Genomic DNA, 27,104 nt, shown 5'->3' with positions numbered 1-27,104 from the left:
GTTTTATTCATCTGCCTGTCTCTCATTCAAACCACTGACTGGTTGCTGAGGTAAACAAGACCCTAGCAACCAGATAGCTGCTGATATTCCAAACTGGAGAGCTGCTGAAGAGAAAGCTAAATAACTGGAATGCTGCAAAAACTAAAAAATGAAAACCGATTGCAAATTGTCTCAGAATGTCAATGTCTGTGTCATATAAAAGTTAATTTGAAGGTGAACCAACCACTTTAAAGGAGAAGGAAAGTCATGTTGGCATTTTACTGCCAATAGATTTGCCACATTAGTGCCATCTAGAACAATATATTTATCCTGCAGAAAGCTTTACCATACCTGAGTAAACAGCCCTAGAAAACTTTCTCCGTTTGTGTAAGATAGCAGCCGCCATTTTAGCTTGGTCTCAGTAGATTTCCTGCTGCAGCTCTAGCTGCTGTTATCTCAGATTACACAGCACAGTTGGGAGGGGGAGCAGGAGAAGGGAGGGAAAGAGGAGAGAACTGTGCAGACTCCGCCCCCAGAATGAAGGATTCTTCTGAGAGGAAGTCAGATACCGAAGAACGTGTTTACATAAAAGGAGACAAGAAATCCTGTGTTTCTTTTGATAGAGGACTCAGTGCTGCGTTTCAGTGAGTGCTTATGGCTGTATTTACATAGACCTTTCCTTCTCCTTTAAATTGCCCAGAATTATATGAGCAGTATAAACATTATTGCACATCTAGCAGCCCAAACAAGTAGTGGTTTACCTGCCTGGACAGACTACCTATTTGACATGTTTCTAGGCACATGTTTTTCTGAGCTATTACTGTACCATGACAGTGTTGTGCTTGTTATTCAGACAGCATTGATGTCGGCTGTACCACAGTAACACCGGGACCAGGAGAACAGACCACTGATGTTGAACCGTAAGAAATATTTTACTCACTATTTTTATTTATTTTATTTCCTGTTATTGATATAGTGCGAAACATTTGCACAGCGCTTTACAGAGAATTTTCCTCATTCCCATCAGTCCCTGTCCCAGAGGAGCTTACAATCTAAGGTCCCTATCACATTCCCACCGGTCCCTGCCCCAGTGAGCTTACAATCTAAGGTCCCTATCACATTCCCACCGGTCCCTGCCCCAGTGGAGCTTACAATCTAAGGTCCCTATCACATTCCCATCAGTCCCTGCCCCAGTGGAGCTTACAATCTAAGGTCCCTATCACATTCCCATCAGTCCCTGCCCCAGTGGAGCTTAAAATCTAAGGTCCCTATCCCATTCCCATCAGTCCCTGCCCCAGTGGAGCTTACAATCTAAGGTCCCTATCACATTCCCATCAGTCCCTGCCCCAGTGGAGCTTACAATCTAAGGTCCCAATCACATTCCCATCAGTCCCTGCCCCAGTGGAGCTTACAATCTAAGGTCCCTATCCCATTCCCATCAGCCCCTGCCCCAGTGAGCTTACAATCTAAGGTCCCTATCCCATTCCCATCAGTCCCTGCCCCAGTGGAGCTTACAATCTAAGGTCCCTATCACATTCCCATCAGTCCCTGCCCCAGTGAGCTTACAATCTAAGGTCCCTATCACATTCCCATCAGTCCCTGCCCCAGTAAGCTTACAATCTAAGGTCCCTATCACATTCCCATCAGTCCCTGCCCCAGTGAGCTTACAATCTAAGGTCCCTATCCCATTCCCATCAGTCCCTGCCCCAGTGGAGCTTACAATCTAAGGACCCTATCACATTCCCATCAATCCCTGCCCCAGTGAGCTTACAATATTAGGTCCCTATCCCATTCCCATCAGTCCCTGCCCCAGTGAGCTTACAATCTAAGGTCCCTATCACATTCCCATCAGTCCCTGTCCCAGAGGAGCTTACAATCTAAGGTCCCTATCACATTCCCATCAGCCCCTGCCCCAGTGAGCTTACAATCTAAGATCCCTATCACATTCCCATCAGTCCCTGTCCCAGAGGAGCTTACAATCTAAGGTCCCTATCACATTCCCATCAGCCCCTGCCCCAGTGAGCTTACAATCTAAGGTCCCTATCACATTCCCATCAGTCCCTGTCCCAGAGGAGCTTACAATCTAAGGTCCCTATTACATTCATTCACATCCACCTTACTGCCCACTGAGCCACTGTGCCAACACTCCCTTTTGCTTTTGTCTTGTAGGGAATTCTGGGAGGGGCTTATCATTTTCATAAGGAAAACCTATAAAATAGTTTATTGCCAGATTCCCTCATAGATTCAATGGGATTTTTGTTTTCAGATTCGATTGAATCCAGTCCAGGCAAACCATTAGTGTCATAGAAACCATTATTTGTAATAATTATGACCTTAAAAGAGGTTACGTACAGAAATGTATATGGATTATGTAACTGAATTCATAGGTTCTGATAACCAGAGTATAGTTTCACAATTAGATGAATGAAGGCCTCTCATAAGAGCAGAGTCTATTATTTTTACATGAATTCATGCAGATTACTCGGGATGAACGATGTTCCCAAGTGTGTTTGCAACTTCCTGTGGAGCTGTGAGAATGTCCTTAAAAGCCACACGGTTGGGCAGAATCCTGAGACCCTCGGCCTTAAAGCGCACGCTAAACTAAACTTTCAGGTGGAAGTTGTGTTCTCTTTAGCGAGAACTGAGCCTTAGGGAGATTTAGCAAATGGTGCTGAGGGCAACACCACTACTTCCCTCCCCAAAAGGTGCTTTACAGCTTATACCACATTCTTTAACCAAGGGGAAGGAATATTATTCTAACAATGAAGTAAATCTAATGAAACTGAAGAAATACAGACAGGACAGATATAGTACAACTCAGAAGGAGCAGAATACAGTATAATGGCCTTTAGTGACCGCATTACCATCAGGGGATTAGTTGGTTTCTCTAAAACGAATACATTTGCATGTCGAATGCTCACTTATTTATTAATAAGAAAAACTGAAATATGAGTTTGTAAACACGAAAAATTCAAGTTTGCAAATATGGTGTGACTTTGCCTAGGACGACTCCCGTTGACTTCTGTAGAAACTCGCAAGCTTTTAGGTGGAAAAATTTTCCATTCGAGTTTTCGATTTTTTAGCTCTTTATAAATACCAGACATTTAAGTTTTTGAACCATAATTAGGGCAAAAAAAAACCTCTATTTGTGAAAAAAAAAATCAAACTTGAACGTTGATAAATAACCCCCTTAATCTGGCCATACATGTGTAGCTCTTTAAAAGATCTTTTTGTTATCATTAACTAACGAATACAGGATTCGGTTTGGGATTCGGCCAAGATTCAGGCTTTTTCAGCAGGATTCGAATTCAACCTAATCCATGGTCTTGGCCGAACCAAATCCGAATCCTTGAAATCACATGACTTTTTGTAAAAAATACACGGAAGTTAAAAAATCTTCGCCATGCGCACAGCTAATCCTTTACGAAGAATTCAGGATTCGGCTGAATCCAAAAATAGTGGATTTGGTGCACCTAGTTATCATACTTAAATCGGTCACTCAGGAAAGAAAAATGATGTGTATGGCCAGCTTAAGTTAAGTTTATCATACACTTGCTGGTCCTGTACAATATCCGACCAATCGGCCTGTAGATACCATATGAGTGGTGACATTTGGGTTGTTCCGTTGTATTTGGGCCAACAACCTGAACATTCAGAACTGCAGGAAGTGAGGATATCCGTGGTACATAAATATTGGCCAGGATTGTCCAGACAGCACAAACATACTGAAAATCATATCACCAACGTTTGGTATGATATTATCAGTACATGTATGGCTTCAGCCTGATATACTAGTAGCAACACAAGCTTCAATAATCAACTCATGCTCCCATGTAGAGAAAACCCACAGTTTGTCTTTAAAATCAGGCCTGGTGAAAATAAGTATCAGAATAACTGCCATTTTTTCCCCATTCTATTTAAAGACGGATTAATATAGGGTCAAGATTCCAGGCAGAGATTCCAGAACTTCAGGCTCCGTTATCCCTTTTGGCAGAAGTGGACAATGCAACTTTGGTTTGGAAACCGTTGCCAGATCTAGAAAGCAGAGACTCCCAACAAAGAGGTATGTCTGTCCTTAACTCGAGTTAAATCCTTTCGAATGATGGCTGGGGGAGAAAGATTTCCAGTTTTCCCTACTCTTATTTTCCTAATGGCTTCAGTGTTCCTTTTTATTTTACCTCCTGCCTTGTACCCCCCCCCCCCCCAGGTGTTAATATCACTTTGTTTCTGTCTCCTTATTTACCCAAAGCCCCATGTCTCCTGTTGTGCCTTAGGCTGATGCCACACGCGGTGTAGGGCTGATTTTTTCGGCAAGTGGAAAAACGTTTGCCGAAAAATCAGCCTTACGCCTGCTACTTGTGCCTGCACCCGAATGAATGAGATACGCTCGGGTGCAGGCACATGTAGCCGATATACGCATGAAAACGCGAGAGAATGCAAAGTCTCGTGTATTCATGCGTATATCGGCTACATGTGCCTGCACCCGAGCGTATCCCATTCATTCGGGTGCAGGCACAAGTAGGAGGCGTAGGGCTGAATTTTCGGCAAGCGTTTATCCGCTTGCCGAAAATTTCAGCCCTACGCCTCGTGTTGCATTAGCCTTATATCTAAAAACTGTCAGACTTTCTCCCAATCTCTCTGCCTTCAAGAGATCTCTAAAAACACATTTATTTAGAGAAGCTTCCGCTAATCTAGTTTAACATAACCTCAGTGTGCTGCTAAAAGCAATACCCTGTGCCCCACCTTTCACAATTCTGGTCATGCCCATTCCCACACCTTGTGTCTCAACCCTTTCTCCTTGTAGATTGTAAGCTCTTTTGGGCAGGGCCCTCTTCACCTCTTGTATCGGTTATTGATTGCTTTATATGTTACTCTCTGTCCAATGTATGTAACCCACTTATTGTACAGCGCTGCAGGGTATGTTGGCGCTTTATAAATACAGGTAAATGTTAATCTATTCCCTTCCCTTTCCCACAGCACCTCCCCATACACTCTTCCATGCTCCATCACTTATCTCTCACTTGTGCTTTACATCTTTTATAATCTACCAAAAAACCCCACTCCCTTTATTCCAGTGGTTGTCAAACCTTTTAAGCAGGGAAGCACCCAATCCAGGATTCAGCCAAGATTTGGCCTTTTTCAGCAGGATTCCGATTTGTCCAAATCCATTCTGCTGGAGGAACCGAATCCGAATCCCTGCGCACTATGTACGCGGTTCTCTTTCACCCTTTTGTATCCTAATTTGCATTTGCAATTTAGGGTTACAATTCATTCCGATATTCATTCCGAATTTTTTACGATGGATTCAGGGTTCGCCTGAATCTGAAAATAGTGGATACAATGCATCCCTACTTTTTAAGACCCGCTAGAAGGTCCAACCTTTAGTCAAGGCCCACCTTATCTTATGAAAGCTAACTGACTTTTAATCTGGGTTTTGGGTATATCTAGGAGAGCAAATAGACTTTCTTTCCAATTCTCAGGTTGAGATCCCCCCCCATGCCAATACTCCTAACCCCAGGGGGGGGCAGCCCTACAGTTTAGGAACCCCTGTTTTATTCTCCCCTCATTGCACCAGCTCTGTCTTCTCACTTCAGTTTTACCATTTCCCTCTCCAAAGTTCCACCTCCCGTACTATATTCTTGCTATTGTTTTCTGTAAAGGAACTCTTCAATGTAACTTTCCATAAACGTATCTCTTATTGTTATTCCTTGTTTATATAGTGCTATTTGTACAGAGCGCTGTACAGACTTTTCACATCAGTCCCCAGAGGAACATACAGTCTTGGTTCCTATCACATTCATGTGACACAGACCGGGGTCAGTTTCATAAAAAAGATGTTAAAAAAAAGAGTGGCTGAACTTCTTGAACTAGGTAATTGGACCCAGTAAATAGGAGAGGTTATGTTAAGGTCCAGTGGCCCGGGGACTGGTAAAACAAGCCTCTTACAAAGCAGTTGCTGAGTAGCGCAGCTCAGGCACACACTTGGGAACACATCCAATCCCTGTTGAAAGCCGGGTCGGTACTTATTCTGCCGAGTGAAGCAATTTATTTGTTCTGCATTTCGCTGAAGGACACTAAATATTTCCTTAGAATTCTGGTTGTTGTTTTATCGGAACCCGAGTAGTGGTTGGGCAACAGTTTACTTACTTACAAGTGAAATGTACATTTTATTTTCCTAACTTACATGGTTGCTAAGCATCTTGCAAATGTATTTGGGGGGTAGTGGCAGGGTATTACTAATGAAGGGGGTACTTCATCTTAGTATGATGTAAGATGTAGTACAGGTATGGGATCTGTTATCTGGAAACCCATTATCCAGAAAGTTCAGAATTACAGGAAGGTCATCACCCATAGATATTGCATAAAACAGCTCATATGTAAATCCTGCTTCATCTAAATAAGCCATTTTCATATAAATATACCTTTTTAGTAGTATGTGCTATTGGGTAATCCTAAATAGAAAACTGCCATTTTAAGAATCGACGGCCGCCCCCTGGGATCATAGGATTCACAGTGCACACAAACAAGCCAAGGCACACATACATGCTAGGCCCCATCAGCCAATGAATGGACATTGTTCTGCCTTTACTCCCACACAACTTCCTGCATTACTTCCTGTCAGCTGATCTCTGAGGGAGCACACAGCCCATCACTAAATGGCGGCTCAAGGGAAAGGATGTAAAAGGGCAATATTTACGGATATATATATTCCAGTTTGCCGAGATTCTTTAGTAGGTCATTTAACATAATATAAACTGTCGGTTGGTTTTTATTCTGGGGGAATAGTTTTACTTTAAACATAACCTGCTGCCACGTTGCTGAAGCTTAGTTCCATACATGGGCCAAGAGATGGAATATTATTCTAACAAAGGACAAATAAGCCAAAAGGATCTGCCAGCATTTGGCACCTTCTTTGCACTCACTGGCTACTAACTACGCCCTGCCAACTGGCTTTCTTCTATTCTTTGTCTCCCATGACTTTGTTCCTCTCACACAGTGGACGTTTTCCTGAGCCTATCCTGTTCCAGCGTGGTGCCTGGGGGCGGAACCAATCTGGAGTACGCATTGCATGTGCTGTATGAGTGCAACGGTAACGTCACGGTAAGAAACCAATGGTATCACTACTCGTGGTAAATTATAAATATGTGTGTTTCCGTAGGAAAATATATGTGTGTGTGTGTATGTATATAATTAATTTAATATAATTTGTATTGATGGGTTATTAATGGCTGTAAAGTCAAAGCCAGTGTAATTTAGCTTAGGTTTGTTATTGTAATCTCATTTCACTTTGGCTTACTCTGTTCTACACTGCATTTATTCTGCTTTTGTGTTTTTCAGGGTGCGCTGGAGACGCTGCTTTTGAAATGTCCCCCAAGGCTGCATACCCACCCCTTAGCCAATTATCACTATGCAGGTATTATTATTATTATTATGCAGCACAGTGTCTGATATTTCCTACTGAACTTGGCAAGCAGGAGGCAAAACATGGAAACTCCTTTGACTTGAATGGTAATTCCCTGCACCTTGTCAGTGCTCTCAAGGGCCTGCCAGTTATTATAGCCGTAACTGACTGACCCACTAGTGCACCGGCAGGATCAAGGCATTTACTATACAAGTCATTGGAGGGGGCAGCTCATAGTCAAGGCATTTACCATACAAGTCAGAGGAGGGGGCAGCTCATAGTCAGGGCATTTACCATACAAGTCAGAGGAGGGGGCAGCTCATAGTCAGGGCATTTACTATACAAGTCATTGGAGGGGGCAGCTCATAGTCAAGGCATTTACCATACAAGTCAGAGGAGGGGGCAGCTCATAGTCAAGGCATTTACTATACAAGTCATTGGAGGGGGCAGCTCATAGTCAAGGCATTTACCATACAAGTCAGAGGAGGGGGCAGCTCATAGTCAAGGCATTTACCATACAAGTCAGAGGAGGGGGCAGCTCATAGTCAAGGCATTTACCATACAAGTCAGAGGAGGGGGCAGCTCATAGTCAGGGAATTTACCATACAAGTCAGAGGAGGGGGCAGCTCATAGTCAGGGCATTTACCATACAAGTCAGAGGAGGGGGCAGCTCATAGTCAGGGAATTTACCATACAAGTCAGAGGAGGGGGCAGCTCATAGTCAAGGCATTTACCATACAAGTCAGAGGAGGGGGCAGCCCATAGAGTTTTATTCACCAAGGTGAAAATTGGGTGGGTGGCAAATAGCTGGGAATTGCCCCCTGTGTTGTTGCCCTTAATCAGGGTCATTAGAAGTAAGAGTGGCTTATGTGAAAAGCTGTTGCTATTATGCTGCATCATGTTTTATCCCCTGACAATTATTCAGCATGGAAAATATAATGTGTCTGAAAACCATTGTGGTCACTGAGTGCCATGTGTATTGTAGACAATAAAACCACAAGCCGTCATTCAGTCGGAAGTGCTCCTCACACGGACAGTAAGCATAATAAGCACGGGGGGGGGGGACAGAAATCAGAATACTCATTATCACATGTGTTTGCAAGGAAGCGCTGTGGTTTGCTTATACTATACTTGTATAGGTTTATATGTACAGGGAGTTTATTTAGGCACAGTAATACGTGTGTACAAATCATAGCTTGTACCTTGGGCTGTCGGGGTCATTAGCTCACAGTATAGAGCCCAGCGTAACCATGCACTGTTCCTTGGGCCTTCCCAGCACCTGTACTGTGCGCACTGCAGCAGATTAAAGGAAAACTATACCCCTAACAATCTAGGTCTCTGTAAAAATAAATCACATAATTACAGTTTAGATGTAAAACCCTGCTTCATCTAAATAAACCAGTTACATAACAACATACTTTTTAGTAGCATGTGCTATTGGGTAATCCTAAATAGAAAACTGCCATTTGTACTAAGGGCCGCCCCCTGGGATCATACGCTTCACGGTGCACACAAACAAGCCAAGGCACACATACATGCTAGGCCCTATCAGCCAATGAATGGGCAGAGTTCTGCCTTTTGCTCTCACACTACTTCCTGTTACAGTCAGAGCTGCATCACTTCCTGTCAGCTGATCTCTGAGGGAGCACACAGCCCATCACTAAATGGCAGCTCAAGGGAAAGGATGTAAAAGGGCAATATTTACTGATAAACATATTCCAGTTTGGTGAGATTCTTTAATAGGTCACGTAATATGATATAAACTACTCATTGGTTAAGTATTCATTGTGGGGGTGTATAGCTTTCCTCAAAAAATCCTGTGTAAGGGAGCTTTCATTAAGGAGGTTTGTCACCTGTGATAAATCTGTGCTATTGTGGGTGGCAAACTTACATTTAGATTGCTGCAAGTAAAGCATTTTACTAGCAGAGATCCAGCTTAATCATGGGAAAATGCAAAAGAAGTCTCTGATTTCCCACAATTAAGCCCCATTGCCACGAGTAATGTGTTTTACTTGCAGCTATTCAAATGTCAGGCAATGGGAAGGCATTTTCAGTAGGTTTGTTGCCTTTGTTGCACAGATTTGCTATGGGTGACAGATCTCACCAAGTTGGATTGGAATGTATAAGTATTATTAGTAATGAAGGACCTCATCCCCATGTATAATAATAGGCACTAAGGCACTAAGTTTGCCCAGAGGTACTCGTGAGGTTTGTTAATAAAAGAAGACTATTGGGGTTATGTAATAAAAGGCATGACGTTTGCCCACATGCAGTAACCCATAGCAACCAATAAGATGTTTGCATTTAAACAGGTTACCAGGAAATTCTGCCTGCTGGTTGGTTGCTATGGGTTACTGCATTTGGGCAAACTTTGTGCCTTTTATTACATAACCCCAATAGTCTTCTTTTATTAACAAACCTCACAAGTACTGCTGGGCTGATGATTGGTTAGAAGGGATTTTTCTTATGTATGTACAATGTCCATGACTAAAACGTGACTTAAGACTTTGCTTGTCTGTTAAATTTCCGCCCAGAATAGGAAGGAGCCCAGAGAGTGCTTCTAATAAAAGAGTTGCTGGGTTGGGTTCCTATTTCCCAAAATAGAAAAGACCAAAATTAGAGCATTTCTGAATATGACTGTAAGGATGGCACTAGGTGACGTGGCAGAGCCAGGTGATATCGCAGTGGCAGTGGCAGTTTTTATTAGTGGGAGGTGGGTGGGTAGAACGAGGGGGGGTATGTTCTGGAGGAAGGGGCACATTGCCTGTAACAAGTGAGACGGAGCCTATGGCACAAGCAGGACTAACTGGTTTAATAAAATCTCTGGAATGTTTATTGTAGATATGTGTCTGGTTGTTCCGTGTTCACATACAGCAAGAGAACTAGTCAGGTACAGAACAGTTATGTCTTCCCAACAGTCTGGCAGCAGTGTGTCCTACTCGTCTCGCTGCTATTCTGCCCCATGCAATGCACTCGCGCTCACGTTACCCATCAGAAAACTGGGTTTCTGCTGATAATTCCACATAACTGCCTGCATAACGGGCAATCTGACCCAATTGGTTGGATCTCCTGACCTGTGCAGCACCTTATATACAAAGCTTTTTTTTTTTTTTTTTGCAAACAATTGAGCCACGTGGGGAACTGGGAGGGGACTTTGTGGCCTTTCCCAAAAAGTGACCCAAAAAGTGCTCTTAAAAAACAGTAACATCAAAAAATTAAAGTGTTTTAAAGTAATTAAAATATAATGTGCTGTTGCTCTGCAAAAAACTGGTGTTTTTGCTACAAAAAAATACTACTATATAAATAAGCTGCTGTGTAGCCATGGGGACAGCCATTCAAGCTGGAAAAAAGGAGAAAAGGCACAGGTTACATAGCAGATAACTAGTAGATAAGCCCCATATAATGGGGGTTTAGCTGTTATCTGCTAAGTAACCTGTGCCTTTTCCCCTTTGAATGGCTGCCCCTGGGGCTACACAGCAGCTAAAGGTCCCCAATACACTATAAGACCACCTACGGGTGGGCGATATCGGGTAGGAAGTTGCTTTAAAAAAAAAATAATCCGATCGTTTGGCCCTGAGGCAATAATCCGATCGTTTGCGGCCATGGGCAGTCGGTTCGGGGACCGCATCAACGAGCCGATGCGGTCCCCGATCCGACCGGATTTTCTAACCTGGCCGATCAATATCTGGCCAATTTCAGGTCAGATATCGGTCGGCCAGGCCCCTCGTTTCTGCCCCTACACGGGCTGATTAGCTGCCAAATCGGTCCAAGGGACCCATATCGGCAGCTTCTATCGGCCTGTGTATGGGGGCCTTAACTTATATAAACTATAGTAGTCTTTCTGAGGCAAACACACCAATTGTAGCAATGCAGGGCAACACTACATTATTTTGTTATTACTTTTATACACTTTCATTTTTTGGTGTTACTGTTCCTTTAATCTATATGTGAATGTCCCACATAGTGTATACATACAGCCTGTGTATTTACATAGTCTCATGTGGAAATAAAAGCAACCTAGAGCATGTTGATTTGCCAGTAGTGCCCTGAAAGAGAGAAATGCTTTATGGCAGCTGACAGTTTGTAGGACGGCAAGCAGATGTGTGTATTGCTATGGCAGCAAGCAGCTGTGTTCATTCTCAGGACAGACCATTCTACACGTTTAATACATAATTATTTTCATTATATTTTAGGGTCAGACAAATGGAGCGCTACAGAAAAGAAGAACTTTAACAAGGCATTAAACACCTGCAACAAAGACTTTTTTCATGTACAAAAGATGGTAAGTTACATTTTTCTATTAAATTTCTTAGATGTTTCTTTAGACAACATTTTAGCAGGACTGCATTTCTTTAAAGAAAACCTATACCCCCAAACAATGTAGGTCTCTATAAAAATATATAGCATAAACAGCTCATATGTAAAACCTGCTTCATCTAAATAAACTATTTTCATATAAATATACTTTTTTACTAGTATGTGCCATTGGGTAATCCTAAATAGAAAACTGCCATTTTAAGCACTATGGGCCGCCCCCTGGGAAGTAGGAAAAGGACATGGGGTTGATGACCCAAATAGGCGGGGATATGAGGTGATGGCAGGAGGGTGGGTTAAGGAGCGCATCTAGGCAGAGATAAAGCAAGTTCTTGCCAGACTGGGGCAGATCAGGGTACTACAGATTTAGAAGCAACTACTTTGCCAGTAAATTTGTAATTCCGGCCCTGGATTTGGCATGTGTTAGTGGCTAGGCTGGTTAATATACTGGCAAGGTGGCAACTCTGTGTATTATTGTGACACAATTACGTTTGGTTTACTGTTTTGGCTATTATTTTGGTATAACTAAAGCTTTGTGATTAGCCCACAATAGGGAGGCTTAATCCTAAAATGCCCTTCAGCCTCTGAGCAAGCAGATGATAACATGGGAATGCAAGGTTGGCCTAGGCTAGGATATATATAAGGTATATAGGCGTTTAACTAGCTGCTTGGGTTTGTGCTGCTAGGGTTGGGTTTGCTTTGTTCTTGCTGGTAATTAAGCTCCGTACAGCAACATATCAGGCACTGGCACCCACTGGCCGTACTTACAGTGGTGTCAACAGAGCTTAGAATTGATGCTTTTTTGTATGTTGCACTATTTGGAAGACGCTTGGCATTACATTCCATCTAGTGAACGCTTCCCAGCTTCCGCACCCCATTAGTTCTAGGATCTGACAGCCACAAGGCCCTTAGTCACTATTTCTTTTTTTTTTTTGTATAGTTGAGATGTGTGATGCTCTTACTGATTGATGCCCCTCCTGCATTTCAGATTAAGTCAAAGACCGTGTCACAGTGTGTGGAATATTACTACACCTGGAAAAAGATCTTACACCTGGGGAGAACTGGGCACAGAACTCGGTGTGCTGTGGTTAATAATGAAGATGGTATGGTAAGTGCTAATGAGAGTTGGCGACTTTATTTCTTTCACATATAAATAAGTGATGCATCAAATCCAGAATTCAGTTTGGGATTCGGCCTTTTATAAACAGGATTTGGCCAAATCCACGCTCCTGGCCAAATGGGATCCGAATCCTTAAAATCAGGTGAACACGGAACTTGGAAAAATTTTGCTGCACGTTTTGCATGTGGTTTTCTTTAACCCTTACGTATCCTAATTTGTATATGCGAATTCAGATTCAGTTCAGTTCGGTTGAATCTTTTAGAAAGGATTCGGGATTAGGCTGAATCTGAAAATAGTGGATTTGGTGCATTTTTAATTTAAATAAGAGCTAAGAGAATCTCCTACCCATGCAACATGACAATAAAGACCATTAGAACCTTAATATATAAATACAGATGATAGGAAACTTACAGAGGTACTGGGCTCCTTGGGATCCCCTTCAGCGCCTCTCTGTTTGCACTTACATTCCGTACAGTCCCAACGCTACCGGCACATTATGTGATTTGCAGTTTCTATAAGCAGAAACAGAAGTTTAACAGTGAATGTGCTGCTGCCGACTGGGGCCTTTTTCTTTTTTAAAAACCAAAACAAAGAGGAAAATGCAGTTGCCTGCTTCTAAATGAAATGAAGTTTGCCATAGGCTATACCACAAGTGCATTCATAAACCTTGTACATTTTATTAATACAAAAATACAACAAAAGCAATGTATTAGTTTCAATCTGATCTCAGCCTATTAAAAACCAGCGTGACCAGGGAAACATCCTTCTGGATTTCAAACATGACAGTTGGTCATATCTGAATTATTGTTGTTATTGCTTGAAAAATAGAGAGCTTTCTAATATTTGGGGCTGATCCCTGTAGGAGGCCCAAAGCAGTGGAAAGGGACCTATTACAGTGAAATTTGAGGGTAAATGCACAATTACTTTCTTAGATATCCCTGGAACAATAGGAGTGATTGTTATGGCCCCAGTCCTAAGATGCAGCAACAGTATAACCATAATAATCCAAGCTTTACAAGTTATCCACAGCAGCTGATCTGGTCAGGCCATTTTGTGTGTGTCAGTGGCACTGCACATGCTCAGTGGGCTGCTGTTAAGAAGGCCATCTTTTGTGTGTCAGTGGCACTGCACATGCTCAGTGGGCTGCTGTTAAGAAGGCCATCTTTTGTGTGTCAGTGGCACTGCACATGCTCAGTGGGCTGCTGTTAAGAAGGCCATCTTTTGTGTGTCAGTGGCACTGCACATGCTCAGTGGGCTGCTGTTAAGAAGCTGAGCTTAGGGGTTGTCAGAAACCCATTAACACATAAGCACAAAGTGGCATCACAGAAGCTAATGCTGCTGGGTAACCTGATTCTGAATTACTTACTAACTGCACTAGTATTTATATTATATATATATATATATATACACATACATACATACACTGTATATTGTAAGTCAGCAGACCCTAAGTTCAAGTACTCGGGGCATCTTCAGAGGCACAGATCTTGGCTGGTACAGAGCCACAAAACATAATGTTCATCATTTCTTGCCCAATTCTTTGTTGAGATGTAGTTCTCCTTTAATTATAAGGAAGAAGACTCTGTACATCTTCCTGTTCCAAAGAACTGCTTTGTATGTGGAAGTGGCTTTATTATGAAGTGTTCTACAAGGAAATGAAATCTGCCATTTCTGTTATGTATGAAAACGGAGCTGCTGTTGTGTTTCTACTGCGTGTTACTAAGCAACTAGGGTTTGAGCCATAGTACATTCTATGCTATTGGAGGGTATTATGTTGCCATCTTGTGGCTCAGTTTAGAACTACAAGTAGATTTAGAAATGCATTAGCCTTTATTCGAATATAAAGAGAATTACTTTTATCAAAATTGCACTATTTTATATGATATATACAGTGATATATACTGCTAGTGTGCCCATTGGGCCTGATGCAGTGATTGAGGCACAGGGTGCAGCACAGCACTGAACTTTACCCTTACTGTAAGTACAGGTATGGGACCTGTTATCCAGAATGCTTAGGACCTGAAGTTTTGCGGAAAAGGGATCTCCCTGTAATTTGGATCCCCGTACCTTAGGACTACTTGAAAATTATTTAAACATTTATTAATACCAATGGGATTGTTTTGCCTTCAATTAGGATTAATTATATCTTTTAAACACCCTTTTTATGAATCCATCTCACATCTTATTGATCACCCCAATATGAACAAACTTCGTATGATCTCCCAAACAAAAAGAATATTCCTTTCAATAGGAGAATATCCTTAAGATAAGGTGGGAGAAACGTGGTCCTCCTTTCTAGGAATAAAAAAATCACTTCTAAAGAACTATTAAAGGCCATAAAAAATTACAGAAATTGTATTAACTTAGAAAGTTGGATCAACAATTTTGATTTATTCACCCCCAGGTCATAGAACAATTTATCAGAAGACTCTAGATTCATATCATTGTGCCAGAAATGTAGGGAACATAAAGTAGACATTTTCCATTACATGCAGTTAAGCCCAGCTATAAAAAGTTTCTGGAAATGGCTTGAGTCATAAGAGATATAACTATATATAATATACAATTACACCCACTATTTGCATTATTAGATATAAAGAGTCTGTTTGACTGGTAAACAAAAATTAACCTTTTGCTTTCCCAAAGGAAATACTTAATTTCTGTTTTTTTATATTTAAATTGGATTAAAGAAAATGCTCCTAAAGTATAAGCTGTAATTTGATATCTACATAATCTTTGTTTACAAGAAGGTATAAGATATAGGGGGCCATTCACTAACCACTGGATTTTTTTTCCTTCCCGATTCGAAACTTTAGCACTAAAAGTCACCGGGAAAAAAAGTTGTGGCTTTTACGAGATTTACTATGCGTCCAAACGGCTAAAAATCTGAATCTGACAATTCCCCAGCTAAAACTTGCTGAGACCATGTAGAAGCCAATGGCAGATGTCCCTTCCCTTTCCTGAAAGATCCTTCTTTTGCCTTAAAACTTTAGAGGTTCCGGATTTTTGACGCTGGTTTTTGTGCAACTATTAAAAAAATTTAAGTTTTCGGGGCAACAATTGCCATTTCTGCAACTTTTTCAGTTTAGATTTTTTTTGTAAATGTCAGATTTGTGGAAATTAAGTTAAGTCAAAGGCGGCCAGTCTATCTAAAATCCTTAGATGTCAATAAATATGAAGGCATAGACTACAATGATGTTACTGTCTTTAATACCATTCACATTACTCACTAATCGTAATAGTAATAAAATTGCTCTGTTCAGAGAACATAAACGAGAAACAGGTTTATTTTATTTTATTTTTTTCTTGTTAATTCAGAAAGAACAATGTTTTCATACTTTGAATCAACAAATCCTTGTAAACATTCTGCTTATTTATTGTAAGACTCAAAGTGCAACAGGAGCCAAATACAGTAAAGGTCCATACTGGGCTGATCCAATTACATGGGCCGATGTGAAAGCCGACGCAGTGCTCCTGCACAGGATTTGCACATGTGGCCAATAGCTATCTGCCAGATTTTCGGTTACATATCAGTATACTGCATTGTGATTAAGTGATAATTGGAGGTGGTGATTCAGTACATTGTATAAACCCTGGAATTTCCTAATCAGGGCTTGAACTAGGGGAAGGCAGAAGAGGCAGATGCCTAGGGCACAACTGTGAGGGAGCACTATACATGTACCTCTTTAGCCTACCCCTAGTCCAGGCCCTTGCCCCCCCCTACCACCTGTATGACAACATTAACACCCTCCCCCAGACTTCAGTGCAGGTGCGGGCTCCTGTTTGCACACTCACGCACATGGGGGGGGGGGGGTTGCCCAATGAGACTGGCCAGTTTGCCTTGGGCACCCAGCCAGCTTGGCCCACCACTGTTCCTAATATTTGCTACACCAGAAGCATTGACTGATGGCCCTATTTATTATCCGTAAAACCAGATCATTGACATGGGTTGTATTATACAATGCCAAAAAAATAGTTGTTTTAAATTGGATGGGTACCAATAATCAGTGCCCAGAAAAGTTTGAGAAAATATAGACCCCCTGGCTCAGGGCAAAGCCCAGGATACACGAGGGTGCCCAGTGATTTGGCCTGTCTCTGTATACACTCACTTTACTGATGTTTAGCTGAACTGCAAACTGCCTTTGGTGTCACACTGAACACCCTGTGCCCCGCTGCTGTACATTGGTACCGAGCTGTACGCCACTGTCTTGCTGTAAATAATAACTGCACTCATTTGGCAGGTTTGATTGGCCCATGTGTGGCCACATTAACTAACTTTCCCCCATTTTATCATTCCCATTCCTTACAGAGCCTTTTCACACCACCCTCTTCCATGCTAAGCCCTGCTGCCCCACACCTCTGGAATTCAATGCCTCTTTGTATTCTGGAGAATATGTGAGTGGCACTTAAGCCGCAGCTCCAACTACTGTGAATAGCCCTTCACATGGTACATTTGTGGCTAAAGGGATCTTTAAGCACCGGCTCAGTATGTTTTGATCCAACACACTGTATTCCTGCTCTGCCAGGATCACAATATCTATATAGGCATTTATCTGTGCCCCTTTTTCCTCCATTGCAAATCTACAGCAGGGTGCTGCACTCCTACTGACCCCACTAATACCCATACATATAATAACTTCTTATTTTGTGCGTAACAGATCTTGCCAGACTAATTTAGTCGCCTTTTATGAGGAGGTGAGTAGGAACCTTGATGCTGGAATGGCAGTTGATGTCATCTACTTGGACTTTGCTAAAGCGTTTGATACAGTACCTCACAGAAGGTTAATGATCAAATTAAGGAATATTGGCCTAGAACATAATATTTGTAATTGGATAGAGAACTGGCTGAAGGATAGAGTACAAAGAGTGGGGGTAAATGGAACATTTTCTAATTGGGCCAGTGTGGTTAGTGGAGTACCGCAGGGGTCAGTCCTTGGTCCTTTGCTTTTTAACTTGTTTATTAATGACCTGGAGGTGGGCATAGAGAGTAATGTTTCTATTTTTGCTGATGACACTAAATTGTGCAAAACTATAAGTTCCATGCAGGATGCTGCCGCTTTGCAGAGCGATTTGACTAAATTGGAAAACTGGGCAGCAAACTGGGAAATGAGGTTCAATGTTGATAAGTGCAAAGTTATGCACTTTGGTAGGAATAATATAAACGCAAACTATCTACTGAATGGTAGTGTGTTGGGGGTTTCCTTAATGGAGAAGGATCTGGGGGTTTGTGTAGATAACAAGTTGTCTAATTCCAGGCAGTGTCATTCTGTGGCTACTAAAGCAAATAAAGTGCTGTCTTGTATAAAAAAGGGCATTGACTCAAGGGATGAGAACATATTTTTGAAAGTGCAGAGACTGCAACTAAACTGGTAAAGGGGATGGAAGGGTTAAACTATGAGGTGAGACTGTCAGGGTTGGGGTTGTTTTCTCTGGAAAAGAGACGCTTGCGAGGGGACATGATTACTCTGTACAAGTACATTAGAGGGGATTATAGGCAGATAGGGGGGTTCTTTTTTTCCATAAACACACCAGAGGCCCCCCTTTAGATTAGAGGAATGGAGCTTCCATTTGAAGCAGCGTAGGGGGTTCCTCACGGTGAGGGCAGTGAGGGGGTTGGGGAATGCCCTTCCTAGTGATGCTGTAATGGCAGATTCTGTTAATGCCTATAAGAGGGGCCTGGATGAGTTCTTGAACAAGCAGAATATCCAAGGCTATTGTGATACTAATATCTACAGTCAGTATTACTGGTTGTATATATAGTTTATGTATGCGAGTGTATAGATTGGTAGGTGTGGGTTAGGTGTGCTGGGTTTACTTGGAAGGGTTGAACTTGATGGACACTGGTCTTTTTTCAACCCTATGTAACATTTTTAGTACTTCATTGTTGTCCATTATCTGTTTTTCTAGTTAAACTGTTGTTACACAGGGAGATTTATCAGCATTTAGATTTCTATGGTTTTAGTGTAACCATGAAAAAAAAACTAATTTCCACTGATACCACAAATGTCTAGTCATTTATTAAAAGATTTGAATTAAAAAAGCAGGAACAAAAAAAGACACGGAAAACTGTGACTTTTTTTATACTGTTGCACAAACAAAAGTGTAAAAAAAAACCTCAAATACAAAAAAGCAAACGAATGTAACTATGTAAACTGCTATTATTGATTATGCACAAGAAAAAGAAGTTTCAAAAAACAAAAAAGCAAAGAAAGATCTTCCAGCTGTAAAAAGGAACCTGCCAGTGACGTCTATATGATCATGACAGCTTTTTGGTGTATTTTTTCTTTCGGAATTGTCGCATTATAAAATGCAAAACAAAATGTGAAAAAGAAACCGAACATTAGTAAATGCAGCCTTTATTGTAATCACGGACACAATCCCATTTTACACTGATTATAAATGATTATGTGAGATGTTAGGGGTGCTTTGACTGGTGCAGCAATGAACATAACCTGTAGCGGTTGAAATGACTGCTGTTTGGTGCAGGGCCCCATTGGGGCAGACAGAGATAGGTGGGGGGGGGGGGCTGTTTGGGCCTCTGTGTACTTGAAATGCCAGGGCCTAGTCTAAATCAGGGCCTGGTTTGGGGTTCTGGTTTTCCCTCTGGCTGGGTATGGTGAGAGTATTACTATGGTTTCTCTGTAGAACTGACCCTAACAGCCAAATTGTTTTCTGACAGACAAGTGCTGACGATGACGCAGAAGAGGACGAAGAACTGGAAGACAAAAGATATGAAAGTGGCTGTGAACTGATGCAGAAATCCCCAGACCTGCCTCGGGCCGCTGGCGCATATGGTGTTCCGACTATTGGCTCGTTTGTTTGTGAGATGGGCAACTGTGGCGCTGTAAGTCATAAACTCATAGACAGCGGGCACTTTCCAGGCTCATATGGGCACAGCCCTCTCTACCTCTTGTATTTGTCTTTTATTTATTTATTTTGTATGTTTATTGTATACATTCATTTATAGTTCAACGCTGTTGAATATGTTGACGATTTACCAATATATGTTAAAATAACATGGGAATTGGTAACGGGAACTATTGTAACAAATAAAAATATTATAATATAAGCTTCATCATCCTGACATCAGAAACTCTTCACTATCTGTTTCCCTCTCAGCATGAGCCTGTCTTCACTCTCTCTTCATGCAGGAGTTGGCTGTCAGATTTTGATTGACAGATAGAGGCAGATTTACTAAAGGTGGCCATACACGCACCGATATTATCGTACGAAACCTCGTTTCGTACGATAATCGGTGCGTGTATGGCATGTCAGCGAGCCGACCGATATCGCAGGAAGCTGCTGAAATCGGTCGGCTCGCCGATCGGCCAAGTTAGAAAATTTTGATCGGGCGCCATAGAAGGCGCCTGACCAAAATTCTCCCTTCAGAGCTGAATCGGCAGAAGGAGGTAGAAATCCTATTGTTTCTACCTCCTTACCTGCCGATTCAGCCCTGAATGGTGTGTGGCGGATCTGACGATGTTTCGTGCGACCGACGGTCGTACGAAACATCGTGAGATCGCCACGTGTATGGCCAGCTTTAAACTCTAACATTTCTTTTTTTTTTTATTCTAAAATTCAATAAACTTGTTTCCACGAATGTCTTACATTTACTAAAAGGTCTGAAATAAAAACATCCACGTGGGAAAAAGAGGCAGAAAAGTCGGAATTTGAAACGTCTAAAGTTTCAAAGCAAAAGAAGGATCATTCAGGGAAGGATCTGCCATTGACTTCATGATCTCAGCAAGTTTTAGCTGATGAATTGTCGGATTCAGATTTTTACGCATAGAAAATCTCGAAAAATTTGCTTTTCTTGTTCTCCAACTTTTAGCACTAAAAAACCCAAATTGGGGGAAAAAAATTCAGAGTGTTAGTAGATGGCCCTACATAAGATTTGGGGGACACTCCCTTTCCCCTTTTCCTGTATTAGAGCTCACTCAAATAACTGGTTCCAGCACAAAGTCTAACAGAATAGCTGACTTTAGCACAGATCTTGCATGTAGAGAGACAGTATTTCTGGTGATTTTAACAGCTGTAGTACATCTTCTAGGCAAAAAGAGGGCACCCCCAAAGGCTAAATAAGATCTGTCAATCAAAATCAGACTCCTCTATCCTGCATGACGAGAGAATGAAGAAATAAACAGATTGCGGAGAGGTTTAAAGTGAAGAGTATCTTCACTATTTAAGAAACAGTATAGAATTTTATATAGATTTTATTTAGAAAATGTCTTATTTCAGTGCGATAAAGCTTATAATTCATATTCATTAAATGAGTTAATTAGAATCTGGCTTATGGGTTCTGTGTATGGAATTTATGAGGAGTCGTACCACCTTCATTGACAGGAAATATAAACCTATCCAAGATAACATTCTCACCATGTCTGACTTCAGTACTTCTTCCCCTAATGCTTCCATCTACTTTTATCTCTAGTTCCTTCAAAGACCCCTTTACTTTTCTGTCTCAGCATTAAGAATGTCTCCTTTTGCCCCAAATATGCCCCCAAAGCTCAGTTTTACTAACCTTGCCAAAAGCCAAAGGCTCCTACACTTGTGAGGTCTGCCTAAGGGCAAAGACACATGGGGCAATTAATCGCAGCGACTTGAAAAATCGGTCTCATCGACTTATCGCAGTGACTTTCCCTCCATAGGGTTACTGTATAAGTCGCTGCAACTAATCACACATGGTTTTTCGCTGCACGGATTTGTCGCTGCAACTTTTTAAAAAAAGTTGAAGCGACTAATCGCTGCATGTGTCTTCAACCTAAAGACCTTTCTAAAATCTCATTTTATCACCACCCTGCAGGTTCCTACCCCTCCCCACAAAGCCCTCAGTCTCCCATCTGAGCTTTGCTTACAGCTTATATATCCCTAACTTGCAGATTATGAACAAACCAATGTGCATTTGAGAAAACTGCAGCAAGAAGTATCGTAAGGCAAGATGTTCTGTAATACAGTTGTATTTAGTGCAGTTTCACGTTTGGAGCTTTTGGAGGGCCATTTTGTGGATTTGTGGAGCTGGTTTTGTTGCTTGTAGTAATTCACAAGCTTCTGGCTCCCCACAGTTTGTCTTTCCTCTCCAGGTTTTGCTTCAGTGAATAACACTACAGGCATGTGTGTGAGGCTTCAGGCTGATGCAAGAGATTCCAGGGAAGCTGGAGCCTGACATACAGTCTATGCACTTACGCAAAGTGTAGCTTTCCTTGCAGCAGGATAAGAGTTTAATTTGCCAGGAGTTTTTTTTTATAAAAACTGGTGCTCGATAACAGACGCTACAGGACGCCCATGTAAAAGCAGCATTACGCTCACAACAGCTTGGCCTGGGGCTATCACTTTCATTTATCTAACCAGTGTAGAGATAAAACCAACAGATCCTTTACTTTCCTAAAATTTATTTTACTTGCTTTGCAGATATTTTGTTCCCGGCAGGCTCTGAACGGGCATGCTCGTATTCACGGAGGAACAAGTGTACCAACTAAAGGCTTTCCAGTCCCAGGTAGCACTAGAACAAAGTCCAACACTCAGAGTGGGTACTGCTCAGTGAAAAGCTCTCCGGCTCACAGCAACACCAGCGGAGAGACTGATATGTCCACAATTTTTCCGTGCAAAGTGTGTGGCAAGTAAGTACAATTTAATCATAGTCCTGTGCGTAGTTAATCAGTGAGCAGCAGAGTGCAGCATTGTTACATTTTGTGTTCTGTACAATTGTGAGTATTCAACACTCTCAATGACCTAAAAATTACTTGTGGCTTACTCTGTAGAAAACAACAAAACCTTTTGTAGCCAGCTACAAACAGCAGCAGAACAACTAGTTGTTTACGTGCCATAGTGTGTTATCCCCTGTGACCTGGCCATAGTTATGACCTCTCTTTTTGTCTCTATTTATCTGAGGTCTAAGGGCAAATACACACAGGGCGATTAGTTGCCCCGTGTGTGAGAGTGTGATTTGTCACAATGACGTCATTATACTCTATGGGCGAAAAGTAGCCGCCATTAGTTGCGGCAACTGGGTTAATTAAAAGTCGCGGGGCTAATTGCCTCGTGTGTCTTCGCCCTAAATGCCAAGAAATCATCATTAACGGGTCACATATGTCTTTCACAATAGCAGAACAAAAACACTTGTAGTAGCCCGATTTTACATTTCCCAGGGGACTGCGTTAAAACAGCACAAAATTCAGAAAATCATTAAATCGGGGAAAGAAAAAATGGAGGCAGACAGAACGGCATCAATTCAGGGAAAACGTAAAATTGGGGTTCTACTATGGTTTATGCTTTTTTGCATCATGACTTTATACATAAACACTTTTTAAGGTGGCCATACACGTAACGATCTGGTCGCCAAGCGAGCGGATCTTCTCCCGTTATCCCCACCTATGGGTGGGCAATATCGGGGGAATTTAGGCTAATTTGGTCGTTTGGCCCTGGGGCCAAACGATCGAATTATAACGACTGTTAAGGGCGCAGTCGGTTCTGGGACCGCATCAACGAGCCGTTGCGGTCCCCGATCCGACTGAATCTTTTAACCTGCTGATCGATATCTGGCCAAGCATGCCAGTCGTTGCTGCCCCTACATGGCCGATAAGCTGACGAATCTGTCTAAGGGACCGATAGCAGCTACAATCGGCCCGTGTATGGGCACCTTTAGTGTCCAAATCATTTACAGTTTATGTATATTCTTCTAATGTAATTGCTTTTCATCGCTGCACATTCAGGGTATTTTTCAAGATCAAAAGCAGGAACGCACACATGAAAACTCACCGGCAGCAAGAAGAGCAACAGAGACAAAAAGCCCAGAAAGCTGCAGTAGCAGCAGAGATGGCAGACACCATTGCAAGGACCATAGTAAGGACTACAGTGCCTGTTGAGCACATTCTGCCTTTCGATCACCCGAGCCTTGTAAAAAGCATGGAGCAAGACTTTGATAATGATGTTGCCCAAGATTTGGAGGATGTCCTAGAAGAGACAGACATTATTCATGCTGATCTACTCCTGGATGATGAAGATTTGCTTCAAGATGGGGCTGTTCTGTAGGGAAACCATTAGGGTCCACTGTGTTTTATTAAGAAAAAAATAGAAGTTTACTATTGGAGTGCCTGTTGTTATCTCCATATGAACTTGTTTTTTTATATGTGTCAAAGCAATTTGGGGCGTTTGGGTTCTATTGATATGTTAATAATAACTTTTGGTGCACCTTATTAAGCACTGGAACATTTTATGCAGAAAAATCCTCTCAGGGCTGATGCATTTGTAACCAGCTTACACCTTTTGCAGATAAGTGCCCCTTACTCCCCAAGATCCAGCCTTTAAGCAATCTTCTGAAGGATTAGTTTAAGTGTTGCACTTGAGGTACCTTGATGCATTGAAGACTCAGTTTGGCAGAGTATTCCATTTCTTTATCCAGATTCAGTCTTTCAGCAGTGTATTCAAGGAGGTGATTGAGCCGCAGGCCTAAATGGAGGTTCTTTGAAGCAGTGGAAGATGTTTCGTAGAAAAACCCAGGTGACTGGGTTCAGGATCTCAGATCTGGCAAATTCAATTCCCCCGACATTTTATTATTGTCCATATTTTACTGTTTAGGTGAATATACAAGTGCAGACAGAATGTTTAGATAAAATATGCTGTTTTAAGGCAAGTACAGGGGCAGAGATACAAATCTGGTTGAAAAGTATCCAGAATCAACTGACAGTATACCCAGCTTTAAAACAGTTCACATGTTTAATCTTGAAAGAGTAGCTGGCCAGTTAGTATCTGTATAAGCAAAATCCCATGTAAATATGAACTTGTAGACCTGCTGTCTGTGGCTATTCATTCTGGTAGATCCACCAAGAGAGACCTTTGCACCTTGTTTGAATGCCACCCAAATAAGATTGAGCAAATTATTCCCAATAATCCTTTTGGCCAATGATCGTATATGCTTGCCAGTGCAGTCACAGACTTGAAATTACCAATACGCTTGATTGGAGTCTTTTTGATTGTAAGCAGATTCCCCATTTGAATTCAGGTTGTTGGGACCCATACACCAGGTTAAGATGTTGGTCATTGTGGTCTAAAATATATTTGCCCATGTGTAATCATCTCTGATTTAAAAAAAATGACTTTCTTAAATAACTGTTATGAACGCAATGTTAAAACATCTGTTTAAAGAAAGAGAATGTAGTATATGCACAAAGTAAAGATTATCCAAGGGAACCAAAGATATACACCTGAATATTGTACATATTCTCTTGTACCAGGAAGTACTATCACAATCATGTATGTCCATGTTTGTGCCATTAGCCCCATGGATCTACCTGTCCCATATTTTCTACTTTTTTCTTTATTTTTGGGTATCAGTGATCCTTAAGGTGCAGCAATATTGCTCAGATACAAGACACAGCCTCCCCAGCAGCACAATGACCAGTATAGGCTAGACAGATGGATACATCACCAATTTTGTGTCCAGACTGAAAGCAAAGCCTTTCTAATGCCTTAATATATAATGTGTGGTGATCATTTGTAACAAATTCCTAGCACTAAAGAAAATACTGTAGTCACAGCCCTGAATAATGTGATATGTCAGGGTAGAAAAGAAAATATAAAAATTAAATGTCCTAAAATACATCACAACCAGGGGCGGGCCAACCCGACCGGGCGCCCTAGGCAACCCGGTTGGCCAACTCCGCCCACCTCCCCCCCCCCGAACGGCGCATGTGCGCCAAAGCACAGGAGGCGGTGCAGGGGGGGGCGGGGCGATTAGATCGGTCATTGCCTCCGCCGCTAATGACAAGCGGAGGAGGCAATGACAAAGTAGCACTAGGGGTAGGCAGGAGAGGTACCTGCCTGGTGCCCCTCAATCGTTGCGCCCTAGGCAGCTGCCTCTTCTGCCTACCCCTAGTTCCGGCCCTGATCACAACCCTGCCTTTCAAATAGTCAAAATGCACTAAACTATACAGCATTGCTACTTTTCTGTGATGCATTTCTTGGTAAAAAGTAGGACGGGTAAGTTGCCGGGCACTATACACAAACCATGGTTCCTTTTGCAAAAAAAAAACAAAAAACTGAAAAAATTGACATGGGACACTAGCTTTAGGCTAATGGCACACAGGTTGTTTACTTCAGCGGAGTATATAGGCCAGTAGCCAGAGGGGCAGATTTACTAATCCATGAATCCGAATCCCAAAAGGGAAAAAATCGTATTGGAAACGAAAATTTTGCGAATTTTTCATCGCCGTCGTGATTTTTTGTATTTGTCACGACTTTTTCGTCGCTGTCGCGACTTTATCATATTTTGTGTGATTTTTTCGTATTGAGCGATAGTTAACGGCAGAAAAACCTATCCGATTTTTTGTGACGGCGACGAAAAAGTAGCGGAAAATATACGAAAAAGTCGCGACGGCGTCAAAAAAGTCGCAAAAATACCGATCATTACCAAAAAACGCGTTCGGACGCTTTCGGTCCGTTCGTGGATTAGTAAATCTGCCCTTAAGTCTGTACGGTTCTTTAACTCTTTTGACTGAGGCTACAGTCAACGCTAGTATCCACCAGTGTTCACAAAACATTACATTGCATTCCGTGCCGTAGGAGACAGATTACAAACCAGGAAATGATGATGATGCTCACGAAGTTGATACTGTATAGACCTTTTCTGCACTTACATGGTTACGCCAAACTTACAGAGCATTTTTTTGTTAAATAATGTTAATATATTCCCAATAATGGGGATTTGCATTGAACTTTAAAACAGACTCGTGGAGTTTGCACTTATTGTCTAATTGTATGGTTGGGTTTCTTATTGGATTGTAAAGAATTAAAAAAAAAAAGTTTAGTTTGACCCTATCAGTCATGTGCCTTAATTCTATCAGCCGGCTGCCAAACAATGATTTGTAATGATTTATCCTACCGATACCATGAACTGATGCAGCACTAGAATTCCATTGCATATTGTATTTGTCTAAGGCTAATGTCCCACAGCGAGATTAGTCGCTGGGATTTTTAAAAAAAAGTAGGGATGCACCAAACCCACTTTTTTGGGTTCAGCCGAACCCACTTACTTAGCAGGATCCGGCCGAATCCTGAACCGAACCCTAATTAGCATATGCTGATTAGGAACGGAAGGGTTTAAAAAAATTTGTTTTCACTGCCCATTTAACCTTTTCGGAATTGTAATTAGCATATGCTAATTTATGCTAATTAGGATTCGGTTCGGCCGGGACCGCACAAACGGGCGAAACAGAATCCTTAACAAAACGCTGGGATTCAGTGCATCCCTATTAGAAAGTGAGTTCCAGCAACAAGTCGCTCGTCTTTTCCTAA

The 27,104-nt window shown here is 41.9% G+C and overlaps 1 protein-coding gene and 1 long non-coding RNA gene across 3 annotated transcripts in view; one reads left to right on the top strand and one right to left on the bottom strand.

Annotated features, from left to right (window-relative positions):
* Positions 1-23,926, top strand: part of trerf1 (transcriptional regulating factor 1) — a 106,102-nt gene extending 82,176 nt beyond the window's left edge. For both annotated transcript variants that reach the window (XM_002934680.5, XM_031902531.1), the window contains exons 8-16: positions 833-899; positions 3,903-4,042; positions 6,977-7,080; positions 7,318-7,393; positions 11,575-11,663; positions 12,684-12,803; positions 19,495-19,659; positions 22,224-22,432; positions 23,525-23,926. In XM_002934680.5, the coding sequence (XP_002934726.3) occupies positions 833-899; positions 3,903-4,042; positions 6,977-7,080; positions 7,318-7,393; positions 11,575-11,663; positions 12,684-12,803; positions 19,495-19,659; positions 22,224-22,432; positions 23,525-23,843 (1,289 nt within the window). In that variant the 3' untranslated portion in view covers positions 23,844-23,926. The remainder of the gene's footprint in view (positions 1-832; positions 900-3,902; positions 4,043-6,976; positions 7,081-7,317; positions 7,394-11,574; positions 11,664-12,683; positions 12,804-19,494; positions 19,660-22,223; positions 22,433-23,524) is intronic.
* LOC116410914 overlaps positions 1-27,104 on the bottom strand; it is an 85,724-nt gene that overhangs the window by 51,244 nt on the left and 7,376 nt on the right. Inside the window, exon 2 of the long non-coding RNA XR_004222750.1 lies at positions 13,227-13,327. This is a non-coding gene — a long non-coding RNA (uncharacterized LOC116410914). The remainder of the gene's footprint in view (positions 1-13,226; positions 13,328-27,104) is intronic.

The sequence above is a fragment of the Xenopus tropicalis genome, chromosome 5 (assembly GCF_000004195.4).
Source record: "Xenopus tropicalis strain Nigerian chromosome 5, UCB_Xtro_10.0, whole genome shotgun sequence".
In the NCBI taxonomy this organism is placed as follows: Eukaryota; Metazoa; Chordata; class Amphibia; order Anura; family Pipidae; genus Xenopus; species Xenopus tropicalis.
Note: the sequence above shows the minus strand (reverse complement) of the source record. Positions and strands in the feature narration are given on the sequence as shown.